The following is a 27,364-nucleotide window of genomic DNA, read 5'->3' as shown; positions in this document are numbered from 1 at the left end:
TTCTGAAGGTCCCAGTTAGAAAGGTTATGAATAAATGACATAATATATGTGGAGCTGTTTTGGTTTGAGCTATTCAATAAGGTAAATTGCAAATAAGCTCACATCTGGGGTCTTAAAGTCAAACTACAGTCCTGTCATAATGTTATGTCTGACTGGTGTATGTATACAACTGTTTATTGTAATACAGGTAATCAGTGTCCAAATCCAAAGCTGAACTGATCATCAAAAACTATGACAACAACATTTTTAAATACAAGATTAATGTGACTTTTGATAGGTATCAATGTAAAACTATATATATAAATTATATAGATTTCCTCTTATTGACTTACAGAAGTAGATATTGATTTAAGTTACTGTAGCCTTCCTTCAGCACAAAATAATCTGGCCCTCTGATCAAGAAGGCATTTCCACCTGCAAAAATGTTTCTCACTAGTTGCTCTTGTCTTATTCACAGGTTCTTCCTCTTGGGCCTTTATAATATCTTCTATTATTTTATACTTGACGTTGAACATACTATATACAGAATTGTGGAAGGATAGTGACATCACAATTTTGTTCATACCATCATGAAATCTTATCAAGGAATTCAGATAATGCACTCTTCTAGCCAGAGTGATAGTGCAAGTCAAGAAGTAAAGTACAAGTGAAAAACTCAAACTCTGATTTCACGGGTTCAAGATCACAGTGAAGATCAGGAATTGATTTTCTGCTCCTTCTAATCAGCTCCTCCTTTCAGAAATAGGTGCCTCCAGCAGGAACAAAATCCAGACCCAAATGCAGTCATAACAGACAGACAGACAGACAGACAGACAGACAGACAGGGGTTTATTGAGAAAATAATAAAATCTGCACACACATGACACCACTAGTGAAAAACTAAGCGACTAAAACACAAAAACCAAAGACATAAAACAGAGCCCACCAAGTATCAAGCAACAACAAGGACTCAGCAAGCAACACATGCAAGACAACCAGTATAAATTGGAAAGGTAATTATAAAACAACTAGAAAGTACATTTCCTGAAGAAAATGTGAATGGTGCTTGCACGTGGCAAGTTCCCCTCATCGTGCTGAGTGTTTTGATATGTCCATGTTGTGCTAACTTTTTATTTTCACGTGAAATCACGTGACGTCACGTGACTTCATCATATTACATGTGAGGAAGTTCCCCTCATTGTTCTGAGTGTTTTGATATGTCACATGTCCATGTTGTAAAAAAATTTTTTATGGATTTTGGGGGCGGGGCTGCGGCACAATTTACAATACACCAATTTAAAAGTTTGTTCAGAGTATCACCCTAAAGGAGCTGGCCAAGTTTGGTGTAGATAGTTCGAAAGCTTACCGAGTTATAAACCTCCAAAGTTTATAATGGGAGTCTATGGGAAAAAAGGCCACTTTGAGACCCGGTACCGGTAGTACCGGTACTCGGATCGCTTAGTAAAGTCACAGCACACCTCTCCTCAATGAGCTGGTCAATTTGACACCTCATTCATGGGTCTAGGACAAAAGCTGCGCGACAAGTTACGCGCCGAAGTCTTGTCCAAAAGAGTATACACAATAGTAAGAATGTTGCTTTGCAAGCACCATTAATAAGGGACAGGTATGCAGAGGCAGGGAAAGGCTCTGAGCACAAAACACACAAAGATGCATGACACAAGAAACAAAGAAACAAACCTCTGATGAAACGATACCGAGTGTTCCAACAGGGAATTGTCCAAGCCATCATGACACTCTTCTACTGTTGCTTAAATTTTTAGCAGTTCTTAATTTACTACATCATCACTACAACATTAGCTCTTGTTGGAGTAAAAAAATTATCATATTGCGAGAGATCCATTCTTATGCCATTCTCTAAACCACTGATATTTATCAATAAAGGATTTGAAGTGACTGGATAATAAAGGATATTTCTGTTCTTTAGCGTCTGAAAGGGCTGAGGTGCTTCCTCTGTCCACTGGAGTGTCTTTAGTTAACCTGTGAGAACCGATGTGCCGGGGTGCTGTCACATAACCGAAACCCCCAGTGAACTGACAGTAAAAATGACCAAATTCCTAGAGCCTCTGCAGTTTTTATATCTCAGGGTTGTGGTTGTGATGCTTTAACCTTGGTTTGGGCTTTGGGCCATCTCCAAACCATGTTCTCTCAGGAACTTTACAGACCATTTGTGAAACTCTCTCTAATTTGACAGTCATAAGCTTCTGGAGGACCTGATGGACATAATTTATATGTTATTCTTGTGAATGAGAAAATCAAGGTGTCATCAGTACAAACATTACAAAGTGACTGAGGAACTGTTATGGGATTTCAAACCTGGAAGACAGTGGGGGGCATTTATCAAGTCTTAAGACATAGCAAGATATTTATAGTGTTCTGATATGCTTATGAAGGCTATATTCTGCTCATCAACCTCTGATATGTAGATTAGAAGAACTTTTCTAAGAAATATTGGCTCCTCTACAGCTGAAGTTAAAAGAGGAATCCTGCTCCTGCTCTTAGCCTGCTTCACACACCTGAGCGTTCATGTGTTTCCTGCGTCACCTTTGGGACATGCTTGCTTTGTTTCAGTCAGTATCCTGGGTCATATCTTCAAGCCAAGAGTAATCACTGATAAAAATTTCTAGAAACTATTAAGCAAGCTTAAAATTTGTATTTGAAAGTGTGCTGTGGTCGTTGGTGAGAAGTGCCAAGAATGTGGCTGCAAAAGAAGTAAGAAAAGTTTGCATACCCTGCATTCTAATCTGGACCATATGCCTTTTTGCAGCATATGATTTTAATATAAATGTATTTTAATTTACAATATCTAGATTACAGATGTATTTTAATTTTATTTTTCTGTTGGAATTTAACACGTGAATAGGACACATACATATTTTTCATATAACTGAATATAATTTTGCCTTTGTTACTAAACATTACTTATGATTCAAATCCACTGCTGGGGTTTATCAATAATGGTTGTAAATTATTAAAAAAAAGTACTTTATTCTTAGTTTAGGATAAATGCAAACCACATTCACTGTTTATCCTTGCACTAATGGCAGTCTCATGCATGTTGCCTGCCACAGTACACAGGCTATTTGTCATTTTTAAATCATAATGGGGTGGGTGGCCTATTGTTGGACATTTTCTTCACCTATGTATTTGCCTATGGCAACTACCTATTTGCCTGTTATGTAGAATAAAACATCAGTGTAGAGTAAAAAGTCCATTTCCATCAGTACTGCCAATATGTTGAACTCCTCAGTTTGTTGTGTGTTTGAGTCCCCTATTTTGGACTATTTCCTGCCCCCTATACTTATCATGGAGTTCATTTTTGGCCTCACAGGTAACATTTTTGCCCTCTGCATGTTCGCCTTCCATGTGGAGCGCTGGAAACCAAACTCCATCTACCTGGCAAATCTGGCCGTAGCTGATTCAGTGATGCTCTTCTTCATGCCGTTCAGAGCCGACTACTACATCAGAGGCCAGGACTGGATCTTCGGAGATGCCTTCTGCCGCATCCTGCTCTTCCTCCTGGCAGCCAACAGGACAGCTAGCATCTTCTTCCTCACTGCTGTGGCTGTTGACCGTTACCTAAAGATTGTGCACCCACTACACCGCATAAATCGGATGAATCTGAGCTACAGCATGTGGGTCTCTGCAGGCCTTTGGACTGTGGTTTTACTTATTACAACTCAGTTGCTGGGCTCGCCACACTTGTTTAGCGTCGGCAATCGCACTCAATGTGAGAGCTTTAACATATGCTTTGGTAACAATCCACTATCAATCTGGAACAATGCCTTCTATGTGATCCAGTTCTGCGTGCCAGGCAGCATCATCATCTTCTGCACAGCCTGCATTACATGGCAGCTGAAAACCAAGACCATGGACACCACAGGCAAGGTCAAGAAAGCAGTCCAATTCATTTCAGTTGTTGCCATGGTCTTCCTTATCAGCTTCTTTCCAAGCACTGCTTCACGAGTTGCGGTTTGGGTCCTGAAGGTCCAGTACAGTGAGTGTTCACACTTCAGTGAGGCAAATCTGGCTTTTTATACTTCAGTCTGCTTCACCTATTTGAATAGTACACTAAATCCTCTGGTTTACTACTTTTCCACTCCTGCATTCAGTGGCATCATACAGAAACTTTTCAGAAGACTGAACAAAACAGGACAAAAGAAAGAGGTGCCCTCATGAACAGCCATCAGTAACAAACAAATTAAGTAAAATATTTATATAAAAATGAAAATGCTATTATTACATACTAAAAGCTAAAAGCCTTACAAGAAAGGTTTTAATATTGTACACTTATTTAGGTTTCTTCCTCATATCATCTCAGTTACTTTTTCCTGAGACCATTGCCTCTGGTTAGCTCATTAGGGATAGATGTAGATGAAAAATGTAAACTTTATGATCTTAGTTCAGAAAAATCAGATGTTATATTCCTGTAAAGCTGCATTGAGACAATGTCCATTGTTACAAAGTGCTATACAAATAATGATTGGATTAAATTTAGCTCTTTGTTTTAGCAATGAACAGTGGTTTTGGTGGTTGAAACCTTAACTCTGTAAAACAGTACATTTTTATGATAAGGTAATACAGGGTAATTCCACCATTTTGTGACATCTGGACTCATATTGACTTGCAAAGTGTCTCATCGCATGCTAAGTTTGACATCAATGATGCAGTTTGCATATTTTTCATGCAATCTTTCCATGGGAATGTAGACCAATATTCAAAAACTGAAAAACATTCATTTACATTTTAAAGGTGGAGCAAAAAGAAGAATAAGCAAAAGCAAGAATTCCCTCAACCCACACACCTGTGATGACATTAAGTAAAAATTTCTACCACAATTCAAACTGTGTGGTTGGTTAAAATGCTCTGATGTTACAGTAATTGGAGTTTCATTTTCATCTTTTCTGTTTTTCAGTTTTTATGTAAGTGTAGGTATTTAATTCTGATTCTGAATTTCTGTATTTACTCATGAATATGTTTCCTTTCAATCTATTATTAGTTCAATAAAATGTGGGTTTATTTGTGCTGTACTCAGTAATGGTTCGTAATGGTTCTCTGCTTGTAATTTTAGCACTGGATGGACAATAATACTGATGATTTTACTATGTCACACCGTTTGTCTTTCATTACCATAGTTACTGACCAGGTGACTAATAAGAACCTTTAAACTAAATGAAAAACGATAGAACTCAAAGACAAATAAATGTTAACATGTAAAACACATTTAGAGTATTTCTCAGGTAATGTAATATATGTAAAGGAACAATAATAAAGTGTTATATATATATATATATATATATATATATATATATATATATATATATATATATATATATATATATATATATATACCTTTTCGTAAAATAAGCAAAATAAATAAATAAAAATAAAAATTTCACACTGTGGATCACTGGGTGGCATGTTGCCTATGCATCATTATTATTATTATTATTAGTAGTAGTAGTAGTAGTAGTAGTAGTAAAAGAAGAAGAAGAAGAAGAAGAAGAAGAAGAAGAAGAAGAAGAAGAAGAAAGGTTGTTATATTATTTTTAAAAAAGATATGCCTCCAATTTGTTGACATAAATCCTTAATCATTATGTGCAAGGTTTCAAGAGTGCCAGGATTTCTGGGGTTAACCGTATTGCTCTATCATAAGAGACCACAGCTACCACAGTTACTTGTTTCACACGCTACTCACTACAGTTTTAAGTTAAGCTACTCACTACAGTTACTCCAGTGTAAAGCCCCACCCACAGTGGGTCTATATGTCAGCCTTTATAAAGGCCGAATGATCTGTTTTCACTTACTTTCACTGGTGATGCATTAACATCACTCAACATCCAATCTATAAAAAACAGACACACACAAAACAAGTGCTCTGTCTGGTGCTCTGACCGTTCTCCCATCCTCAAGTGAGTTTGTGATTATTTATTCATGTTTTTTATCTTTATTCAACAAGGGTCATCCGTAACAATCTATAAAGTTCAGACATTTATCACCAATAACAAGTGTCATTTATAAATATAGAGTGTTTGCAGTTATTTGTATCAGTTTTTCAATCAAAACCTGAAAGCTTTCAGACCACAATCTGCAATGTCAAAATTATTAAGATTATTATGAAAAAACTGTAGTCTTTTATGTGAAAAAATGTGATTTTTATTCTATAGAATTAAGCCAGTCTACTGAGTCATCATATATAGAGTGATCAGGTTTAGGGTTGTATAGAGGAAAACCTACAGCATTAAATTTCTGTACATGTAACGCAGCTTTTTAAGAAGGTTTACACAGATGTGAGTGATGATGGAGGTACATACAAGATTGCACAGATAAGGCTTGTGGTTTTTTATACTTGCAGCAATGTCTGCAAAAAATTAATACACTGTAGGAGAGGGGTTTTTTGCAGGTCTAAAAAAATTCTAGCATGTAAGGCTGTGTGTCTGGGTGTATGCGAAGGCCTAGTTTTTCTCATATGGCACACATACATGTCTTTGACAGATTTCTAGTGTTAGTTTTTCCGCACTATAGTATAGTTCCCATATGTGCAGGCGTAAGAACAAAAACGCAACAAATGTCAATGTCAGAACCTTTTTTTACTGCATTCATAGGAAATATTACAGGCATTATTACAGGCTGAAGCATTATTATGCTTGTGATGAGTAAGAATTAAAGTATTTGTATCTTCCTATCTGATTCTTTAGTTATTTATGGCTCTGTCGCATTGAAACAAACACTCTCGTGATTTGTTACAGTATCAGCATCTTGTAATATTCACCTTATAAAAGGTGTTTGTGAAGGCTTATTTTCGATCCTGACCAACATATTCTAGTAAAAAATCTAGTAAAAACTGGAAAAAAAAAATACATATAAATATAACTAACTAACTAAATATATATATATATATATATATATATATATATATATATATATATATATATATATATATATATATATATACATATATATATACATACATACATATATATATATATATATATATATATATATATATATATATATATATATATATATATATATATATATATATATATATATATATATATGTATGTATATATATACATATATATATATACATATATATATATATATACTTATTTTTTAATTCATTTATTTAGTGATAACCCAGATTTTGATGATGGAATACGTCTTTGTTGCCCGGCACACTGGTTCTCACTTACATCCATTTATAATTTGGTTAAAGCATTCAAAATTATATTTCTGTCGACATTATGTAGGCAAAAACATTTTAAAGCCAGAAACTTTATGCTTGTGTTGGGTCTGCCCAAGAGTACAAGGATATCCAAAGTATTCTTAGACTAGTTTAGCAGTTTACATGCTACAACACAAAAGGATATTTTATGTAATATATTGTGTTTCTTTGCAGCTCCTACAGCCACATGGCTCATCAAGCTCACCATCAAAATTCATTAAACTGTCCTGAGGAAAACGATGAGACATGGAATGAGGAAGTCCAGTCTGGGCTTCTACCGACTCCAAAAACCTCTCTCAATCACTCCATTGCCCTAAGCAGGGTAGTGGAAGGACAGACATTTAGCCACCAACACAACCCTATAAGACCCAGTCTTACCCAGTCCTGTGTAAAAATCACCCAGCCTGATCAATTAACCAGACCCTGTCAGCAGGCACTGTACCCAAACCAGTTTAATACTAATAGAAACGGTCTGGAGATTCATCATGGCTGGCACTACCCAAGCTACCATAGCCGAAGACCTGGAGAATGTCAAACGAGCAGTCTACCACCATATTTGCCCTCTACTGATTACCACACTTACTTGAGATCTGGCTATGAATTACCCAGTTGGCATCACTCCTATCCAGGTACATACAGCTTCAGCCTTAACAGCCTGGAACAGCCTGGTTCTTTGCACTCTTTTATCGCATCTGGATCTTCTGTACATACCAACCAGGTGATAACTTTCCCTGGCCTCCACTGTGGGTACAATGGGCAAGTTCCACTCCACGTAGACCCTCAGGAACATCTCATCTCCAGCCCTGGATATCGGCTGTCCAACAGACAAAAAGGTAACTGGATCAAGTCTTTTAAAAATCCGCTGACTTCCATCAAGTGTTTATGTGAATATTGTTAAACAAATATTAGTATTATATTGTGCAAGTTAAGAATTGTGTCTTGACTCTTCTGATATCACACAGATCCTGAGCTATTAGGATATACACATCCAGGTAGCACAAATAGGTGAGTAAATGAGTCACCTTATTGATCTATTGCAACAATCTTGCAGTAATAAAGAGATCATCCAAATCAGTTGGTCTGAATTTTGCTTGAACCTGTTGGTTCAGAGGAATGCATCCAAAGCCCAACATTTAAAAACCTCTGATTTTCAATGAGATGAGATTACATTATCCATAGAACTTTATGAACAACATGTAATTATACAGCAAAAACAAGGCATGTTGTTGTGGCTAAATGGGGTTTCCTCTCCACAGTGGTGCTGTTTCTTACAGACCTGGGCAAAACAGTCCCTGCAGCACACAGCTTTCCCAGGAACAGAGTGAGTCCTCTTAATAATCCATTGTCTTAATAATCTAGCAGAAATGTCTGAGACATTTATTCATGGCTAGTGTGCATAATGCACTACAACAGAAGGCTTAGTGTTATATGATTTTGCACAGATGCCCTCTGTGCTGTTTCCCCCATAAGGCTTTGGGTGAACCATGCCCAGCACAGGGACTGAATGAACATGATATGTGTTTTGGTCTTCAATGGTTATATTCTGAGCTGGTTTTCATCAGATCTACAGCATCAATCCTTCCATATAACCTCACTTCACCTTCACTACATGGGATCAGCCATTTTTGTTCTCCTTATACACTATCTCACTATGCTTAACAATCAAATCACAGAACTTCTCATATCACTGCTATGCTGATGACAGACGATGAGAAGAAGTCAATCTATACATTAAATACTGAAATGCCTTTCTTACATTTCTTGTTCAACTAAATAAAGGAACTGCCCCACATCCTGCATAGCACTTTGTATCACAGCACATCTGAGTTCTAAAATCTGATTATTCAGAAGGTTTTCTATAACAGCAGCTCCGACTATAATAAAAATCGCAGGTTTATAGAAATTAAATTTTCATTTTAAAAGGTAATACATGTAGAATACTTTTCTTTGATGAGACATTTTTTTCCTTTGGAAGGAATCTTTTTTTTAACAGTCACAGGTAACGGTTTTATTACATGGGGTTCTTACAAGACTCAGTCCCAATAGAAGTTGGATAATTATGTAGAGTGATGCTCAACAATCAAGCCAAATAACAATTGAGCCAAAAATAACATCACACTACAGGTTTCAGATCAAGGCTGTTTTCTCATTTCTAACCACTACTGAAGTCACTCCACTGGCACCGTGACAGGAATTCGTTTTCAAAACTTGTCTTTCTCTAAACTACATTTTCAACCCATTTCTAATCAATTCTAATCTTCAGAATGCCTGCCATTTTCTTAATGTCTCTTCAGTGGTGGAATCAGCTTCCAGCTTGGATCTAAGACCAGCATCTTCAAACTTTGCCTTTCAGACAATTTCTATCCCTTTTTTCTCTGCTCTTTGAATTACTGTTTAGAAACAAATCACTTTCTTATTGACTAGACATCTCTACTGTATCCATTATATGAAGCAGCATTAGACTCTAATTCTAATACATCCTCAGATAATTTGTTAGACATGAGATAAGAGTCTCTTTCATGTGACTAAATGCAAATGGAAACATGTTATGGATGTGCTAGACTATTTGTCTCTCTCTTCTCTCTTGCATGCAAAGGAAAAGTGTTTGTCACATATGAGGTGGACAGCGAAGATCATCTTAAAGAGGTCATCAAGTTCGTGGCCTTGTTAAGAAACAACGGCTTTGACACGCATGTAAGAGGATGTGCATCAGCTTTTTTCATGTTCTTTTATGTGACAACATCCTGAAGTGATGAATTGTTTCCATCTGTATGTATCCAGATTGATGTTTTTGAACAGCAGCTCTACAGCATCAGTAAGATCGACTGCATGGAAAAATATCTCAATGAGGTAATGCCTGTAGATGCCCATTTTTTAGAGTGGCCATCATTTAATATCTTATCAATATCTTAATCAGCATGAGACAGGTTTAAGTCACAACTTGTGAGAAAAAACATCACCACGTAAATCCTTTGTGGTATTTCTAAGCTGTTGTGTTGTGTAGTTGACCTATTTTTCGCTGATATCAAGCTTCCACAAAATTTTCATAATAGGAACTGTGCAATCCAGTTTGTCCTGAACTGACATTTCTGACCATAAGTGTAAAAATAAAACCTCATTTCCACATTTCCTCTTCACTCCAACTGATTCAAATTCAGAGCAGGGTTTCAACATAAGCCAGTAGATCAAGTTAGTATGTCTCAAAATATGCTGTGTCTGCAAAACAGTACCGAAGCATCCGGTCTCTCACAACTGTAATGTGTAACACTTGTGTTCCTCGTCAGACTCCTCAACACCCAGAATTGATCTGAACTGAAATCTCACACACATTAAATATACATCTATGTTTACAAAACTACTAATATAAACACTTTATATGCTGTGTTGTTGTTTTTTTACACGTCACACTTTTATGCTGCTATCGTATGTGTAGATAGTTTTACAAATCCCTTTTTTTTGCACTATGGTCCAAACTACAGACTGTGTACTGGTCGGCACCATTCTGTTTTATCTATCTGTACTGTAGCATATTGTATTGTCTGTCTGCACTGTCTTTGTCTTTGCACAAGGTTGAACACTATGTACTTTATTTGGCAGGCTAACTGACTTTTTAGTCCTTAGCTCTATGTTGTTTTAAAGTAGCACCAAGGTCCTTGAGGAACTTTCTTACTTTTCTGCATTCTTGACTTGAGCTTGATTACTTCATTGCCCTGTTTGTCTTTCTGCAGAAAGATTACCTGATTATCATGGTTATAAGTCTGAAGTATTTTGAGACAGTAACCGGTGCCGGTGTGAGTGTGGACTGTGATGAGAGGACCTCAAACACTGTGTACATCCACAAGCAGGTGTGCAGTGACTCATGATTTTGGTCTTTACAGCTTCACACAGATTAATTGCTGTACATTTACCGCTTGTGTTTTGTTTCCTACTCAGCTTCAGAGTGAATTCATTCAGAATGGCTGTAGGAACTTTAGGGTCGTTCCTGTGATTTTTCCTGGAGCTAAAAAGGTAAACGTTTAGTTTAGTAGTTCAGTTTTACTGCTAGTGACTAGAAGATTGTGAGTTCAAATCCATGGTCTGATAAAGAGGAACAAATGAGACACAAACATGCTCAAAAATGCAGACTGAATGGATAGATATAAGAATTTAGTAAATGAATAATCAAGTGTATCAAACTCTACTTAACTTGAAAGTTCTGAAACTGATATTTCATTATTTATGCCTGTGTCCGTTTCATATCATCTTTAACCTCAGCTTTTCAACAACCTTTGATATGCAAAATATTGAATTTTAAAGTACTTTAGTTACTCTAAAGTGGAAATTCTGTAATTTCCTACTTTAAACAGTTCTGAAAACTACTAACTAGCAATAAAATAACATCTTAGCAAGTGAAAAATCTATATTCAAGATATTTTTACTTACCAACATGTCAGTGTAGTTTCAAAAAGTGTGAGATATTACATAATGGAATTAAACAATAATAAACACTGTATGTTTCCATCTCTTATTTTGCTTCTGGTCCTCAGAGTTACGTTCCCCTTTGGCTGCAGAACACACACCTGTACAGCTGGCCCAGGGACCGGGACGATATTCTACGGCGGCTGATGCGGGTGGAGAAGTACAACCCCCCACCTATCGGCCCGCTACCCACCATCTTCTCCAAGCCCATCTAACTAATCAAGAGGCTTTTGGAATAACAACAACAGTGCAACAGCGTCTTAAAACTAACATTTAGCCAGCTGTATGATGGGACATTCACAGTCAATATAAACAGGTGTAATAAAATGCTTGTCATCATGAAAAAGAAGAAATAAAGATTACAGATTAGATGTACGTACGGTATGTAAATGTCCATTAAAGCTAAGAAAATTATTCAAATAGGAATTTATAAAGTGTTTAAGAAAAATGTCCAGATGTTGATTAAATCATTTAATAATCATAAGCTGAAATTAAAATTGCAGATTCCCTTTTCCAGGTTTTTCCAGATAATTCATAAGTGCATGTAGCTGCCAATTAAAACAAAAAGGCTCGTGCCATTTAATACTGCTCTGCCATTTTGTTTTAGTATTGAGCAACCGCAGAAAGTGCACATAAAAATAAATCATAAAAATGTACAACAATCGCAAAAAATGTAGCACATCTGACATTTTGTATCAGGTCTAAATAAATATTCACATTAAAATAATAATAATAAATATTTCGAATCCCTAGAATGTAAGAGCTAATCGTATAATATAATCAGTATCTTACCTTTAATCCTGTAATTATAGCCTGCATGAAATAAAGTACCTCCAGAGCGAACTGATTAAAGTTCCCGTTTATGTACGTGTTATTTTAGTTCGTCTAGTCCTTTATAATAAGGAAAATTTTATAAATTACAACAACAATGCCTAATGATTTAAGTTAAAAAAAGGAGTATGGCAGCAGCAGTTAGATCAACACAAGTTACAGTGACTTAAAACACTTGACCTTTTTTGCACTCGATGCACAACAGCTTAGTGAGGCAATGGAGATTTTTGTTACTGAGCCGATAATAACAGAAAATGCTAATCAGGGGAGCTGGAAGCATATTAATGCCTTCTACTGTCAGATCATATTTTATCTGACTGTTTTACAGAAGTCCGACTGTCACTCACAACAGGCTGGGTTTTGAATACTTATGTGAACATAATGGTACCTGATTATTGATGAAATCACCTCTAAATGTTGCCATGCACATCATCCAAGGTCTTCATTTCAGATTCTGAACTTTTTTGGCCCAAAACACAAAGGTTTGATATTACATTTCTACACGATTAAATACTTGCAGTTACAGTAGTGTTGCACTATTTACAGACTGTAAGGTTCATGAGGTCACTGGCCTAACTAGGTGAAAGGTCAAAGACGGAGATAGGCTTTTTTAGTTGAACATGATCGACTCAGGGTCCTGGTTCATCATTTGGGCCATGTGTCGTAGCACATCTTTCTTAGTGATGATGCCGAGTAACCGCCTAAGGAGCAGAGAAATATGATGTCAGAAAAACTGATCAAAAAAAAGATCATGTAATTTAACGTTCACATCCAACATCAGCATGAAGGAAAAGTGTGATAAATAATATTTTATGCTTTCCCACTGATATGTTTTCATATATGTGAAACTCTTACCCGCTGCGAGTGACAAGGCACTGGCGAAGGCCGAGCTTGCGGAAGATGTCAACCACAGTCTCCATAGGTGTGTGGTCAGTGACAGTAAAAGGACTCAGGTTCAGGATGCGCCTCAGCTTCAGGGGCTGAGGGTTTGAGGCTGGCAGCTGTGGTGCGTCCTCGGTGAAGTACACCACTGAGTTACTCACCACGCCATCCTGCTTCTGACGTGCAGTCTCTAAATTTACAGAGACAGAGCGGATGACATGAGATAGATAATGAGGCAGAAGAAACACTCAAAAACTATTAATTTTTTGCAATGAATAGATAGAGTACTAATAGATAAAGAGATACTGAAATAAGACCAAATAAACTAGGTTAAATAAAGAAAGAGTATTCTGTACTCTTGTCTAGAAGAATGTAATAAATTGTCTAGAAGAATTTACATTTAAGGCATTTGGCAAATGCCCTTAATCAGAGTGACATAGGGCCTTTTTACACCGGGTCACTTCATGTGTTTTCTCTGATCCGATAGCTATCTGATTGGTTAAAACTGTTCCATTTACATTAGGCCACATAAATGCCTCTTGGCGAATAGGATATCAATCCGATCTTTCTACTCCCGCCCAAAATGCATATATATTTTACCTCATTTCCAGGGTAATTGAAATAGAACACGCTTTGGGGTATGCGGTTGCTACAAAAAACAGCATTTATTGTTTGCTGCATTTTCGCTGGCGGCAGCAGTGCATTTTAAGACCCAACGAGACACCTGGGTGAAAGATCAGCACTGGTGGGAAAACATATTTGTTTCTGGCGCGATGCAAGACTCGTGAGTGAGTCACCTGCGAGTGACGTACTTCCGTTTGGGAGGAGTAAAGCGCTCACGTATGTGGCTTGAACAACCACATTCATTTACACCTGTCCAGTTTCATCTGAAATGCGTCCCAGACCACCTCCTGAAGTGGTTTGAGCGATCGGATTTATATCTGTCTCGAAAACGTTTCGGAGGGCATTTAGACCTGGTCTTTTTACGATCGGATAGCTAAGTGACCAGGTGTAAAAAACCCCATACAAAAGTGCTATGAAGTCTCATCAATCATTTCTTGATTCATTTCTTGAATTTATTGACAAAATAAAATTCATAAAGAATTGCCCAGATTTTGCTTTACAGTGGCAGCTAACGCTTGAGTAACTAAGACTAACATTGAGAAATGTGAGTAAATATATATTCTGCAGTGAGTGTAAGTGCTTACTGATAGCCAGGGTCAGATCCCTGCGCTGGACAAAACCAATGAGTCTCTCGGACTCACGCGAGACGACCACAGGGAAACCGTTATAGTCCGTCTCTTTGATGAGCATCTCGACGTCCTCCACTGTGGTGGAGTCCTGCGTGAGGACGGAGAGTGGCGGCTCGTTCCTGCGCGGTCGCATCACATCGGTGGCCAGTGTGCGGTGGGTGAACTCGTCCTGATCCAGGTACGGGTAACCATTCAGACGGATGTGTGCCTCATAAATCCCCTCTTTACTGAACGCATCCGCCACCCACTTACTTGTAACAGCGGCGGCCATTAGAGGGACAATGTACTCTAACCCGCCGGTCAGCTCGAACATGATGACCACCAGAGACACTGTCATCCGAGTGACTCCACCTGAAAGGAGGAGAAAGAGGGTGAAGAAGTAAGAAGGAGTCAGGAAAGAAGAAGAGGACTAAATAAAACTGGTTCATTAGATTGCAATGTAATAATTGCATGTTGCACAACTCAGGGCTTGTTTGAGCAATGATTCACAGGTCTCTTTTCACGCAGATAAATTCCCTGTATTGTAAAATGTTATATCAGTTCTGCTGTGCATAGTTTTTCAAACATTAAGGCAATAAGTAAATCCTTGTATCGTTTCAGTTTAATTCTTGTATTATTTGTTTCACTGTTTTCCTCAAGACAGATTAATGGTTCATGTAAAACTTTTCTGTCAAAGCTTCTTTACTATTATTGTGTATACAAATAATATTAGTTTTTGATGTCTATTTCATTCCATATATTAAAGGAATAACTTTGCCTGCTTTTGTTTTAAATTAAAATTATACCAACCAATCTGTTCAGTTCATACAGGCTGTGGTCTAAGCTGTATTATACTGTTAACCACAACCTGTAGGAACCATACATGACGTGGCTCTTTGCGGTAACACAGTAAAAAATGTGGCTCTTGGTTTCTGACTGGTTGGACACCCCTGGCCTAGATTATGCTGCACTATCTTACCAAGACAGGCTGCGGCGCCCACCATGGCATACAGCCCAGGGGTGACACAGTCTGCACCAGGGCGACACCAGTTCTTGAAGATGATCCATTCGTGGTGGTGGTAGGCCATCTGCTCCACTGCAATGCCCACTATCCGTCCAGCAATAGCTCCAACCGCCATACTGGGGATGAACAACCCTGACGGGATCTGAGCAAAGCAGCAACACAGAAAACAGTAAATATTTTGTTGGAAAAAAACACTTGTACACATAATACAAGTGATTAATGTGTAATGACTTATGCACGTGTATAAAAGCAATGACCTACCTTCATGCCAAAAGTAAAGATGGTGATGACTATCTTAAAGATTAATGCTAACGCCAACTGCCAGAGAGCGGTGTACACCCCTGGCCCGGCCGGTCTGTCTGGTATGTCATCCTCGGGACGACTCATATTGGGGTTATTGATGTAATCACATAGTTGGGAGGACTCGAGAGCACCACAGTCATTAAACAACTCTGAGATTAGCTCACTGGTGCTGCGACGTGTGTACGGGTTGGGGAAAGCCAAGATGGCTGTAATGCCCGTCACCACAATTACCTCCAAGACAGGGTACTTGCCGAGACGAGTGGTCTTCCTGCGGCGACACCAGGCAATGTTACCCCGGATAAACAGGGTGCCCCAGAGGCCCCCAAATACTCCAAGCAAGATGAAGGGAACTAGTTCCGCCATGTACCACGGTGTGTGATATTCCACGTAGAATAGCACCAGACGGTTGTTGCCGAATGGGTTGATGGAGCGCAGCGTGAAGGCAGCAACCAGTGCAGCAAAGAACGAGCGCCACAGTGTCTTAAGTGGGAAGTAATAACTAACCTGAAAGAGGAGGCTCAAATTGGAGAAGGCTCATAAAAGAAAGCTGTTTTCAATATGTTCTGAGTACTCAGGAATTACTTTAGAAGACTTTCAGCATTTATAGAAAAGAAAAATATGTTTCACAAATTCAGGGTGACTTAAATATAAATTCAGTCTGTGGTGCTGAACAACAAGCACAATAAAAAGGCTATGATGAATGTTTAGCTGAAATTTAAGAAGACACTGTTTACTGTGATGTGAGTACCTCTTCTAAGCTGAAAAGCACGCCACCTATTGGAGCACCAAACGCCACAGATACTCCAGCAGCCGCAGCAGCCGATAAAACCTACAGATCCCACAAACACAGCATGCAGTGGTGGTGTTACTACCGGTCATGACAGAAATAAAGGAGAACTAAAATTTATAAAAAGAGAATGGCTTTGCCATCTATTAAATCAGTGTTACTCATTGCGCGGCTCACGAGCCTCCTGCGGCTCGCCAAGCTTTAATATGCGGCTCACATGGCAGTAAATAATACGGTGATATGATCATGTGGTTAAAATTTATTTTTCATTTAAATAACATTAAAAACAATCAGGGAAGCACAGAAAAACGAATGTGCTCTATTACAAATAATAATATATATTTATATATATTATTTGACTCGTCACTGACTCACTGCGTTCCGCAATAGCCAGTTTTTTGGCGGCCTGCCAGAAGCTAGTTTGTGTTTCATGCTAGTTAACAACTTGTGTTTACTGTACACACCGACTAAAAAATTGATCGATTTCTTATCAAACAATCCCGCGCACAAAATGAACAGCAACAAAGCAATGTGACAGTGACAAAAGAGGTAACTGATGGGGAGCATGCGTCATCCGCAACTCGAAGACTGAATAACTTGGCATACTTTGCGGTGAAAGTGGCTCTCCTATTGACTTTGTCCTATCAGTGTGGCTCACATGAAAAAATAGTGAAGACCACTGTATTAAATGAACATAGCAGTTCAATTTCACCTCTCTACGTTTGCCTTCGTTCTTGCTGTATTTGGAGAAAAGGCTGCAGAAGAGGTTCCCACAGCAGCAGGCCACGTGCACCAGCGGTCCTTCCTTTCCCAGACTCAGACCAGACGACACGGCCAACACCAGAGTGACTGTCTTAATCAGCAGGGTCCACTTCCCCAGGTAACCCCGGATTATGAACCCACTTAGGATTGTCTTAATCTGGCAAAAAAAAAAGACTTTCAGTTCAGTCTGAATGATGTATAATTTATAACCAATTTTTATGAGAAAAAATACCTTCCACTAACATAGCCTGTGGTTTATTTTACTGAATACCTTTACATTTATAACATTTGGCAGATGCCCTTACCCAAAGCAACTTACATTTTACCTCATCTTATACATCTTAGGGTTAAAAGCCCTGTTTAGGGGCACAACAGTGGCAGGTTAGTGGACCTGAGATTCAAACTCACAACCTTCTGATCATTAGCCCAACACCTTAAAGACTTCATTCATTCATTCATTTTCTACCGCTTATCCGAACTACCTCGGGTCACGGGGACAGGCGTCATCGGGCATCAAGGCAGGATACACCCTGGACGGAGTGCCAACCCATCGCAGGGCACACACACACTCTCATTCACTCACGCAATCACACACTAGGGACAATTTTCCAGAGATGCCAATCAACCTACCATGCATGTCTTTGGACCGGGGGAGGAAACCGGAGTACCCGGAGGAAACCCCCAAGGCACGGGGAGAACATGCAAACTCCACACACACAAGGTGGAGGCGGGAATCGAACCCCGACCCTGGAGGTGTGAGGCGAACGTGCTAACCACTAAGCCACCGTGCCCCCTACCTTAAAGACTTACCAGGTCTAAAAAAAGTTACCAGGTCTAAACACTAAGCTACTAATACACAATTAGCAACTACATCCCTAATACATTAAAATAAATAAACTTCTCTTGCATCATTTCAATGTTTACATTAGCCTGGTGTACTGCTTCTAGAAAGACCATCATAATGAGATATTCAATTCCCTATTAAAGCATTTCTAAGACCTTACGGTTCCTTTATAGAACCGCTTACCTCTGGAATTCCTGATCCACAGGCATAGGGAGCAAAAACTCGTACCAAAGACACAGCCAGAAAGGAGAAGAACAGTGCCCATAGCACATACAGGAAGTAATTTAACACATATACTCCAGCACCCTAAGCACAATACACAGGAGAGAACACATTTCAGACATCCATTGCATTTCTGTCTTTTCAGTGTACTGTAGTTGAATTACACACAACTAGACCAATATAAAATCAGCTAACATTAAGGTTCTATGAGATGATTTTTATTTCTGGAAATCAATTTAATTCAAATTTTTAATAAGGGTGCAGATTTAGAACGGTTAACGTCCAAACCAAAAGCAAAAAATATCTCTGCGAGATTACATAAATATTGCACAATATTGTTATTTGCACCACCATGCACTGCTCACACTTTATGTACATAACTGATCAGTCATATATTTTGTATTCCAGGCCTGGCCAACCCGCGGCTCCCGTGTCGTGTCTTTTTAATGTGCGTGTTCGCTTCGCTTGTGTTCAATACGGTATTTTCGTCAAACATGCATGTGTGTGGGATGAAAATACCTCATGTTTCCCAGTAAGAGCAAGATCATTCGAGTAAACAATTTGTGTCAAGTTCGCTCTCAAAATGTCAGGAAAAAAGGGTGTTCATGTGTGCCCATGTGTATAATGTGGCTCTTTGCGGTAACACAGTAAAAAATGTGGCTCTTGGTCTCTGACTGGTTGGCCACCCCTGCTGTATTCATATTTAATTCTCATACTGTCTATTGTATCACATCTGCATTGTCTTGTATAGTCTGTATTATCTTGTCTTGTATATTATAGTGTTATTTATGTCTGTACTTTCGAGAGTCACAAGCAGCTGGAACAAAATTCCTTGTGTGTGTCAACACACTTGGCCAATAAACCTGATTCTGATTCTGATTCCGATAAAAACGTAATTTTTTTGAAGAATTAAACTCAAAATTGAAGCCATCTTCCTCTGGGTGACACCAGATAATGCAGTCATACAGAGAAAAAGACAAACAATACTAAATGTATAGGATGATATAGAAGGTCGAAATTATCCAGGTGAGACTATCCACTAAACAAGAAGGTGAGATACAGTACAAGTAGAAACTGGTTTTACAGTGTTTAGAGTATGTAATTTAAGACTATATGAGATAAAATTGCATCAAGTAAAAGTAATGTCTCTTTAAATACTTAAATAATTAAAAAAAAAAGCTATAATGTATAATTACTTACTTTGCAAACGAAACTGCTCATGAACTTGTCATTAAATAAAAACAGATACCCAAAGAAACCCAATTTGTGGTCCTTTCAATTTCACCATACTGATAGTCATTCGAGCCTAAAAGATTTTCCTAAAGATTTTTGTGTTACACAACAAAAAAATTATCTTTTAAAAAAAAATGTTTAGTGCAACATGTGATGAATAACAGGAGCAAGAATAAATGTTAATATAATATATAATTTTATATAATATTTATTAAAAAAAGAACAAGCGTCAACTCGAGTCCTTCTGTACCTCAGTGTGTCCTGTCATCAACTCAGCCCATTTCTGCCACTGAGGACATTTGTCCCTGTCGGCAAATGTAGTCTCATTGGATGTCCAGCAGCACTGCTCATGGCTGTACCAGAATGCAGACAGACAAACTCCCTCCTTAAGGTCTGTCATCCAGTCCACAGCAAGGTCTATGACTCCAGCCAAAGTGCCTGAAGCAGAGAAAATGGAATCATCTCTATGACCATCAGTCAGTGTTGATCAATCTCACATAGAGCCACTGAGTTTTATACCTGATAGTAGTCCGATAAGCAGCATGACCACCCATCCTGACCAGGCATCCAGCAGGCTCTTTACAAGCTCCCAGATAGATTCCTTCCGCTTGTTTCGAATCTAAGCATAATATTATCATTCAGTCAGAGTCACGCTACATGACCAAAAGTATGTGGACTCCTGATCATCAAACCCATATGTTCTTTCTTCCCCAAACTGATGCCGTATACCGTAGCAAGTTTTCCTTTCACTGGAACTAAGAGGACCAAACCTGTCCCAGCATGACAATGACCCTGTGCACAAATCGAGCACTATGAAGACATAATTTGCCAAGAACTTGAGTGTCCTGCACACAGACCTGGGCTCAACCCCTTCAACACATTTGGGATGAACTGGAACACTGACTGCACACCAGACCTCCTCACTTAACATCAGTGCCCGATCTCACTGATCGCACTTATTGCTGAATGATCACGAAACCCAACAGATATACTCCAAAGTCTAGTGGATGTCCTTACCAAAAGAGTAAAGTTTATTATAACAGCAAAAGGGTTCAAATCTGGGACTAAATCTGGAATGTGATGATTAACAAGAACATACAGGTGTGATGATCAGGTGCCCACAAACACTTGTGGACACTAAAACACTTCAGAGACAGTAAAACCTGATCTGGAGGCAAAGGGAGGCCCTAAGCCATAACAGGAATTCATATATTATTCAAGATATATTGTCCACTCATTCAAAGGAATTCATCAGCTCTTACTGCACATTTCTGCAATGCTGATTATGATATAACTGTTAAACATGTGTGGATCTCATACAGTACCTTCCTGTGGCGGTCAGTGTCTCTGGATTTCTCCCTGAGCCAGTCGATGGTGTGGAAATCTTCATATGTGCCAACATCAGGAATAGGTTCATCAAGGAAGTCCATCAGGTTCCCAGCCCCGTTCATCTCCTCCGTGCTGGTGGCATTGCTGATCACTTAGGAAAAGATCAAACTGTCAGCAAAAAACAAACCTAACAACATGGTCCACAGGTCAAGACTGACAAGACTAGTAATGGTTACATGTAAAAGTAAATCAAGAATGGACTGCAGCATAAATATCCTACAAACAAACAAACAAACAAACAAACAATAAATAAATAAATAAATAAATACAAATTATTGAAAAAATGTTTGAAAAAAAAAAGAAAAAAGAAAGAGAAGAAGAAGAAGAAGAAGAAGAAGAAGAAGAAGAAGAGATGTACTTTTTTTATTATTATTATTCTATGTAATATTTTACACTTATGAGCACATCAGAGACCATCATATCCTTAGGACATGTAATCTATGAAGAATTAGCAAGAATGCAGCAGAAAGGTTATTATTTCTTACATTATATTCCATCATCATGAATACTACACTCAGTTAAATATTGACTCAGGGTATAAGGTATATATATATAGACGATTAATAAACTAACTATGTGTTATAAACTATTAACTACCATTTGTTTGCATTAAATCTGTGTCCCTGACAAAGTGCTAAGAAAAAAAGCTAAAACATACGTCTCAAAAAATCGATATATTACAGCAGATATCCAGTGTCATCATGATTCACGTGTCTTTTAAATACATATATCTTAAAATAAAAATGATCTGCAAGCTTAAAATAACATTTCACCAAAGACAGAGAAACGTCAACAAAAGCCCCACGCGTGCGCGAGACAGAATTAGACACCATCAGTAACAATATAAAACACGGTTACATTCAGAATAACAGGATTACTGTCATTTATAGCGTTTATATATGAATTATGACATGAAACAGGTGCAATTTAATTCCCCGCAGCGGAAATGTACAATCTCCTGCATGTATATTAGCGTCATTCTTACAGTACCTTCTGCCTCCGCCATTCTTTATCATTAAACAATCCTTGTTTATCCGTTTACTTAGATCCGTTTTTGTAGTGTAAACATTATTTTTTAAAAAAGCAATAATTCTTTTAAACGTCACTTTATGACTGCCATATAATAATATAAGCTAGCTAGAAGCTGGTAAATAAAACAGCCGTCACTTTCCCAGCATGCATCTGGGTGCGTCTCAAATCGACAAAAAATACAGCTTGGTAGCCTAGTGGTTAAGGTGTCGGGCTACCAATCGGAAGGTTGTGAGTTCGATCCCAGGTCCACTGCGAGGCTGCCATTGTTGGGCCCCTGAGCAAGGCCCCTTGACGCTCATTTGTATAAAAAAAAAATGCTGTAAATAAAATATCCGTCGCTTGCCCAGCAGGGATCTGGGTGCGTCACAAATCGACAAAATCCAGCTTGGGGTGCTAAGCTACCAGCAGCCAAAACAGCATTTTTCTTACTGCTTGACTAAAAAAATCAATAAATGTTCGAGCTTTTTTTCTTTAAAAAAAACTTTCCCATGCTGTGGGATTAGCATTGTTGAGGGGATTTGTCTATTCAGTCACAAGAGAGTATTAATATGGTCAGGTGATGAGTCAAAGATGTTCAGTAAGGTTGAGCCCAGGGCTCTGTAATTGGTCACTCCAATTTTTCCACTTTTTCCAATCTTGGCATTCTTGCTCATGCTGGAACAGCATCTTCAGTTTTAGACCCATGTTTCCAAGTATGAGCATTTTATTACAGATTCCTTAGGGCATAATGTTAAACCTATTAAAAATGTCACTAATTTTGATACACCCCAAACTTTAGAACACACACTTTTTTTTTTTGTGATGCAGTGTGATCAAGCATAAGTTTTAACATTGAAAAAATTCAGCAAATGGGTTTGTAATAATAAGATTTAAATGCTTTTGCAATAAGATCAATTGAGCATGCACTATATTGTTTATGTAACTACAGGTCATATGTAAGCATATGCTGCTGTAAATTGCTGGTGGAAAAACATTTATAACTGGATCTATACTGTATATGAGCGACTTCAGATTAAACCCTTTTTCTCTTACAATATTGACAAAAATAGGTGGGCATACATATAAGATACATACATCTATAAATACATAAATAATATATTCATAAAGCCATGTTGAGTTAAAACATTTGTCCTAGACTAGGCTACAGATATAATAAAACTGACACTAGATTATCTAGGAAATATGTACAAAAAATATCCAGAGATTCTCTGAGAGACACATCAACATTTGCTTTTTATTCGTCTTTCTGCCAGTATGATGGGAATAGTGAAAAAGAATGTTGAATATTGTGTACTGGCTCCCCTCTGTGTTAACATCTCGCAATGCACTTGTAGATCATACTTATTAACATTATAATACGTTTTATTGTAAACAGACATAATACTTTTAAGAATTCTCTGAATAAAAGCTAAAACACTAACTTTTGTGCCTTTATTTTACATATTCTGTCTTAGGGATGTGTCTAAGTTGAGTTTAGTGTGTGTGTGTGTGTGTGTGTGTGTGTGTGTGTGTACAGTATGTACAGTAAGTGTGTATGTATGTGTGTGTGTGTGTGTGTACAGTATGTACGTGTGTGTGTGTGTGTTTCGTGTGTCTTCTCTTTGTCACTCTGTGCCTTCCATGTTCAGACTCCTACCAGCGGACGTCACCGTCTGCATAACACTTTGTCCCCTGACATGGCCTGCAAGAAAAGCCTTTTGTTTGATTCTGTTTGCTCTCAGCTTTTTTTTTTATTTTTATTTGAATAGGTATTTTAAGGACAAGGGAAATACACATGGTGCTCTCAATCACTGATAGATATAATCTCACTTTTCCAATATTTATCAGAGTATATTAAACATGATTCTTATTTAGACAATTTTAACCAAAATGTATTTTTCAGTGAGGCGTATCCTTTACCTCTACTTTGATGAGGCATACAGCAGAACAATAGCTATAAAAGCAAAGCAATAAAAGTTTTTTCCTGCTTCTTGTTTTGGATTTTCCGAGAATCCTTCTACTAGGTTTTTTTTATGTAGTTTCTCAATTAATTAATTGCCATTAAGAAGGATGTAAAATTATAATTTGCTAAAAAAGATAACGCCTGAAACAGTTGTTTACTTTAAAAAATCAAGTCTCTGTACATTTGAAACATTTGTGAGATCCAAAAATGTGCATGAAATGGACACTGATTTCACACGAGTGAAAGTAACTAAAGGCAAAGTAGATTTGACATTATGGTTTAGACCAGAACATAAAGATTGTCTTATTTTCTTACTGTATTTCTTTCTGCTATGAAGAAAAGAACAGGAAGCAGTAGTACCTTTGTGAAGCATGTGAACATTCACACCAATCTACTAGCAGAATCTACATTTCTGAGCCGGCCTTTCTGTATTCTTCCCACACTGTTTGGAAGGGACTGTGGGACTGTTTGGAAATGCATGTGTGAATAATGCTGTTGTTTTCCTGGACATTTCCCCTGGTGCTGATCAGTGCAGCTCAGACGTGCCATCAGCAAGAGGAGGGCAACATGTCAGAACGATGCCATCCTCCTGGCTGTATATGTTAAATGCTCTCCTTCAAAGGAAACTCACTAGAGGAGGAGGAATCCTGTTAATGCTTTAGTAAGCAGACATTAGAGTGGCGTCGCTGCCATAAAGACTTCTCCACGAGTATTTCTCTGGAGTACCATTATGGATTCGGAAGTATGTGTTCTGGAGCTTCTTGGTGTATTCCTCTCTCTGAGCGCCTGGCTCTTCTCATTGACCACCACTCTGATGTCGCAGTGGCTCACTCTGTCCACCGATCTTCTTCCTGCTGAGAGCTACGAACTGGGACTGTGGGGCACGTGTGTGGTGCAGGAGCTGGGGATTCTGGAGTGCCGACAATATGACAGCCTCCTTGGACTCCCTCCGGATATCCGTTTGGCTCGGATCCTTATGTGTGCCGCCTTGGCAACTGGTTTATTGGGAATATCTTTTGCAATCCCAGGCATCTACCTGGTCAACAGTTGTAAAGGTGCTGAGACCCTCAGAGAGAAGAGGACTCTGAAGATGATGGGGGGAGTGCTGTGTTTCGCTGCAGGAATTATGGCCCTGATTCCTGTGTCATACATAGCCCATCTGACCGTTCTGAGATTCTTCGATGAGTCCATTCCTGATGTGGTTCCACGCTGGGAGTTTGGTCAGGCACTGTTCTGGGGCTGGACTGCAGCATTTCTGCACATTGTCGCTGGATCATTGCTTATTACCTCCTGTGTCTGCCTGCAAGATATACCATGTCCACTGCCAGAGTCTGTACCACTGCGAGGAAGACAAGCCAGTCCTGAAATTTCTCCAGGAAGGAGGACAGAATATGTGTGATACTGTATGTGTTAGGAGATGGGTCTTTTAAATGTTCTGCTTCCATTAGCCACAAACCACTACACCACAGAGATAGTGTTTTGGTGTAATGGAACCGTGCTGGGCATGATGTGCAAAATTACAGGATGCTGCTCTTTCACCATTTTCTTTTTAACAAAGGTAATTTCATTTATATATTTCAGTGTTTAAATTTCATACTGCACACAGAAGACTGTTACAAATCTGTTACAAAGACTGTTACATGCTTGGAAAATATAGGTTATGGCAAGACAGTGTTGGTATATACAGTATGCAGGGTTAGACACATCAAAAAAATGATTAGCTTTCCTAGAACACAAGAGAAAGCTCAGTGCTTAGTGCCATGGATTAGTAACCTAAAGACATTAAAGTATAGTATATGATAATATAGCTAGTTTTCTAGTTAATAGTCTTATTAGAGACTTAAATTAAAGTAGCACAATGTGTTTACACAATCAACACAAAGTCAGTGTTTCAGCTATGAGCTTTGGTGTTCTGTCCTTGCATTTAACATAAAACATATTATTCGAGCATCGGTATTGTTTGTCTGTATGTGTAATCATATCGGAACTGTGTGGTTGTGCTTGCGGGTGAGTTATATGACTGCTTTGCATCAAACTTTAGTTAGATTGTTCTCAACAGTGTCACATCTGTACGTTCCTGATTCTAATACAGAGTAGTCAGTGTACAGTTGAGTACTGTTACTTTTTTTATTTGAATGTTTGGAATTCAGCATTAATCCCCAAGTATATAATCAAATATTGTATTTTGAAGCATAAACTTTCTGAGAAAGTTGTTACACCGCTACTGTAACATGTGCATGTCAGTAATTAATAATTACTGTTATATATACAGTATGTGATCCAGATACTTTTGGATGCGATGACATTTTAAATGCAATGGCGTTGTGTTGTTTTCCTGCTTTCTACCATCAGATGATGTATCTATCGTATTATATTATCATATAGTCATGTCAAAACCTGGTAATGAAAAGTGTGGAATAAAAGACAGAATGCTAATATGCCAAAAAAATGTAGCATTTTTACAAGAACAAATATATAGCAATATATCATTTAGTGTAAAGGAAATGGGTAATGGCTTAAATCTATTCATCAGAGAAAATAATGTTATCTGTTTTAACAGTTATCGCTTTCACCTTGTAACTGTACATATCACATGGGTCTGATTTTTGTTGTGATTCTTTTGAGGTGCAAACATTATTTGGAAGTTTTTTCTGTTTATTCAGATTTATATATCTTTAAAAAAAACTAGGTGTATATATCGTGTGAGGTGATATTTACCTATTATTTCTATGGCTTTTAATTTTGTTTATTAAGTAAAAATAAAAGCAGGACAGGTTCTATTAATTAGCTTTGTTCTACTACAGATGGTACTTGTGGATGATATCTGTGCTGAAGACTAAATTGAACCAATAATATAAATATTAAGGAATAAAGACAAAAAGAAATGTTAAAAACTGCCTCTTTTGCACACAAATTATTGGATGTTTAATGTGTTCATTTTCTGTACACCAAGCTTTGTGACAAAGAAACCTGACAAAGCAGGATTTTTGGAAGCAGCAGAGGAGTGTAATCTTCCCTGATCCTTCTGTCTGCACTGCTACACTAAGCTACATTTAATGACTGCTTTAATGATGATACAGTTACACAAGCTGGCTCAAGACATTATTTAAAATTTTCTCAGCAGTTTTCAGAACTGTTCCATTTTTTACCATCTTCCTTTGATGTGTGTGTGTGTGTGTGTGTGTGTGTGTGTGTGTG

The 27,364-nt window shown here is 38.0% G+C and overlaps 4 protein-coding genes across 4 annotated transcripts; 3 read left to right on the top strand and 1 right to left on the bottom strand.

Moving 5' to 3' along the window:
• Window positions 1–3,231: 3,231 nt before the first annotated feature.
• Window positions 3,232–4,176, top strand: LOC132842498 (hydroxycarboxylic acid receptor 2-like). Its single transcript, XM_060865230.1, has one exon. The coding sequence runs from the start codon at window positions 3,232–3,234 to the stop codon at window positions 4,174–4,176; it is 945 nt and encodes a 314-aa protein (XP_060721213.1).
• Window positions 4,177–5,821: 1,645 nt separating this feature from the next.
• traf3ip2b (TRAF3 interacting protein 2b) lies at window positions 5,822–12,186 on the top strand. The gene is made up of 9 exons (XM_060885559.1): window positions 5,822–5,909; window positions 7,400–8,058; window positions 8,188–8,230; window positions 8,482–8,546; window positions 9,822–9,919; window positions 10,007–10,075; window positions 10,954–11,070; window positions 11,159–11,233; window positions 11,752–12,186. Exons 2-9 carry the CDS (start codon window positions 7,413–7,415, stop codon window positions 11,896–11,898), a joined length of 1,260 nt encoding a protein of 419 aa, XP_060741542.1. The 5' UTR covers window positions 5,822–5,909; window positions 7,400–7,412; the 3' UTR covers window positions 11,899–12,186.
• clcn4 (chloride channel, voltage-sensitive 4) lies at window positions 12,142–22,395 on the bottom strand. Its single transcript, XM_060885545.1, has 12 exons — window positions 22,183–22,395; window positions 21,129–21,283; window positions 20,323–20,422; window positions 20,054–20,241; window positions 18,532–18,654; window positions 17,455–17,661; window positions 16,704–16,784; window positions 15,914–16,459; window positions 15,608–15,794; window positions 14,605–15,000; window positions 13,370–13,586; window positions 12,142–13,215 (listed from the first exon to the last, which is right to left on the bottom strand). The coding sequence occupies exons 1-12, from the start codon at window positions 22,196–22,198 to the stop codon at window positions 13,125–13,127; spliced, it is 2,307 nt and encodes a 768-aa protein (XP_060741528.1). The 5' UTR covers window positions 22,199–22,395; the 3' UTR covers window positions 12,142–13,124.
• A 2,501-nt stretch (window positions 22,396–24,896) lies between these two features.
• LOC132842488 (putative claudin-24) lies at window positions 24,897–25,565 on the top strand. Its single transcript, XM_060865219.1, has one exon. It carries the CDS (start codon window positions 24,897–24,899, stop codon window positions 25,563–25,565), a length of 669 nt encoding a protein of 222 aa, XP_060721202.1.
• Window positions 25,566–27,364: the final 1,799 nt, after the last annotated feature.

The sequence above is a fragment of the Tachysurus vachellii genome, chromosome 1, assembly GCF_030014155.1.
Source record: "Tachysurus vachellii isolate PV-2020 chromosome 1, HZAU_Pvac_v1, whole genome shotgun sequence".
In the NCBI taxonomy this organism is placed as follows: Eukaryota; Metazoa; Chordata; class Actinopteri; order Siluriformes; family Bagridae; genus Tachysurus; species Tachysurus vachellii.
The sequence above is the reverse complement of the archived record's forward strand: the minus strand, read 5'-3'. Positions and strand labels throughout refer to the sequence as shown.

Coding starts and splice junctions, on each gene's coding strand:
- LOC132842498 (XM_060865230.1), top strand. CDS start 3,232: ATGTTGAACTCCTCAGTTTGTTGTGTGTTTGAGTCCCCTATTTTGGAC.
- traf3ip2b (XM_060885559.1), top strand. CDS start 7,413: ATGGCTCATCAAGCTCACCATCAAAATTCATTAAACTGTCCTGAGGAA. Junction 8,059..8,187: donor GCTGTCCAACAGACAAAAAG/GTAACTGGATCA, acceptor GATATCACACAG/ATCCTGAGCTATTAGGATAT. Junction 11,234..11,751: donor TTTTTCCTGGAGCTAAAAAG/GTAAACGTTTAG, acceptor TCTGGTCCTCAG/AGTTACGTTCCCCTTTGGCT.
- clcn4 (XM_060885545.1), bottom strand. Junction 16,785..17,454: donor ACGAAGGCAAACGTAGAGAG/GTGAAATTGAAC, acceptor TGGGATCTGTAG/GTTTTATCGGCTGCTGCGGC. Junction 13,216..13,369: donor TGCCTTGTCACTCGCAGCGG/GTAAGAGTTTCA, acceptor TCTGCTCCTTAG/GCGGTTACTCGGCATCATCA.
- LOC132842488 (XM_060865219.1), top strand. CDS start 24,897: ATGGATTCGGAAGTATGTGTTCTGGAGCTTCTTGGTGTATTCCTCTCT.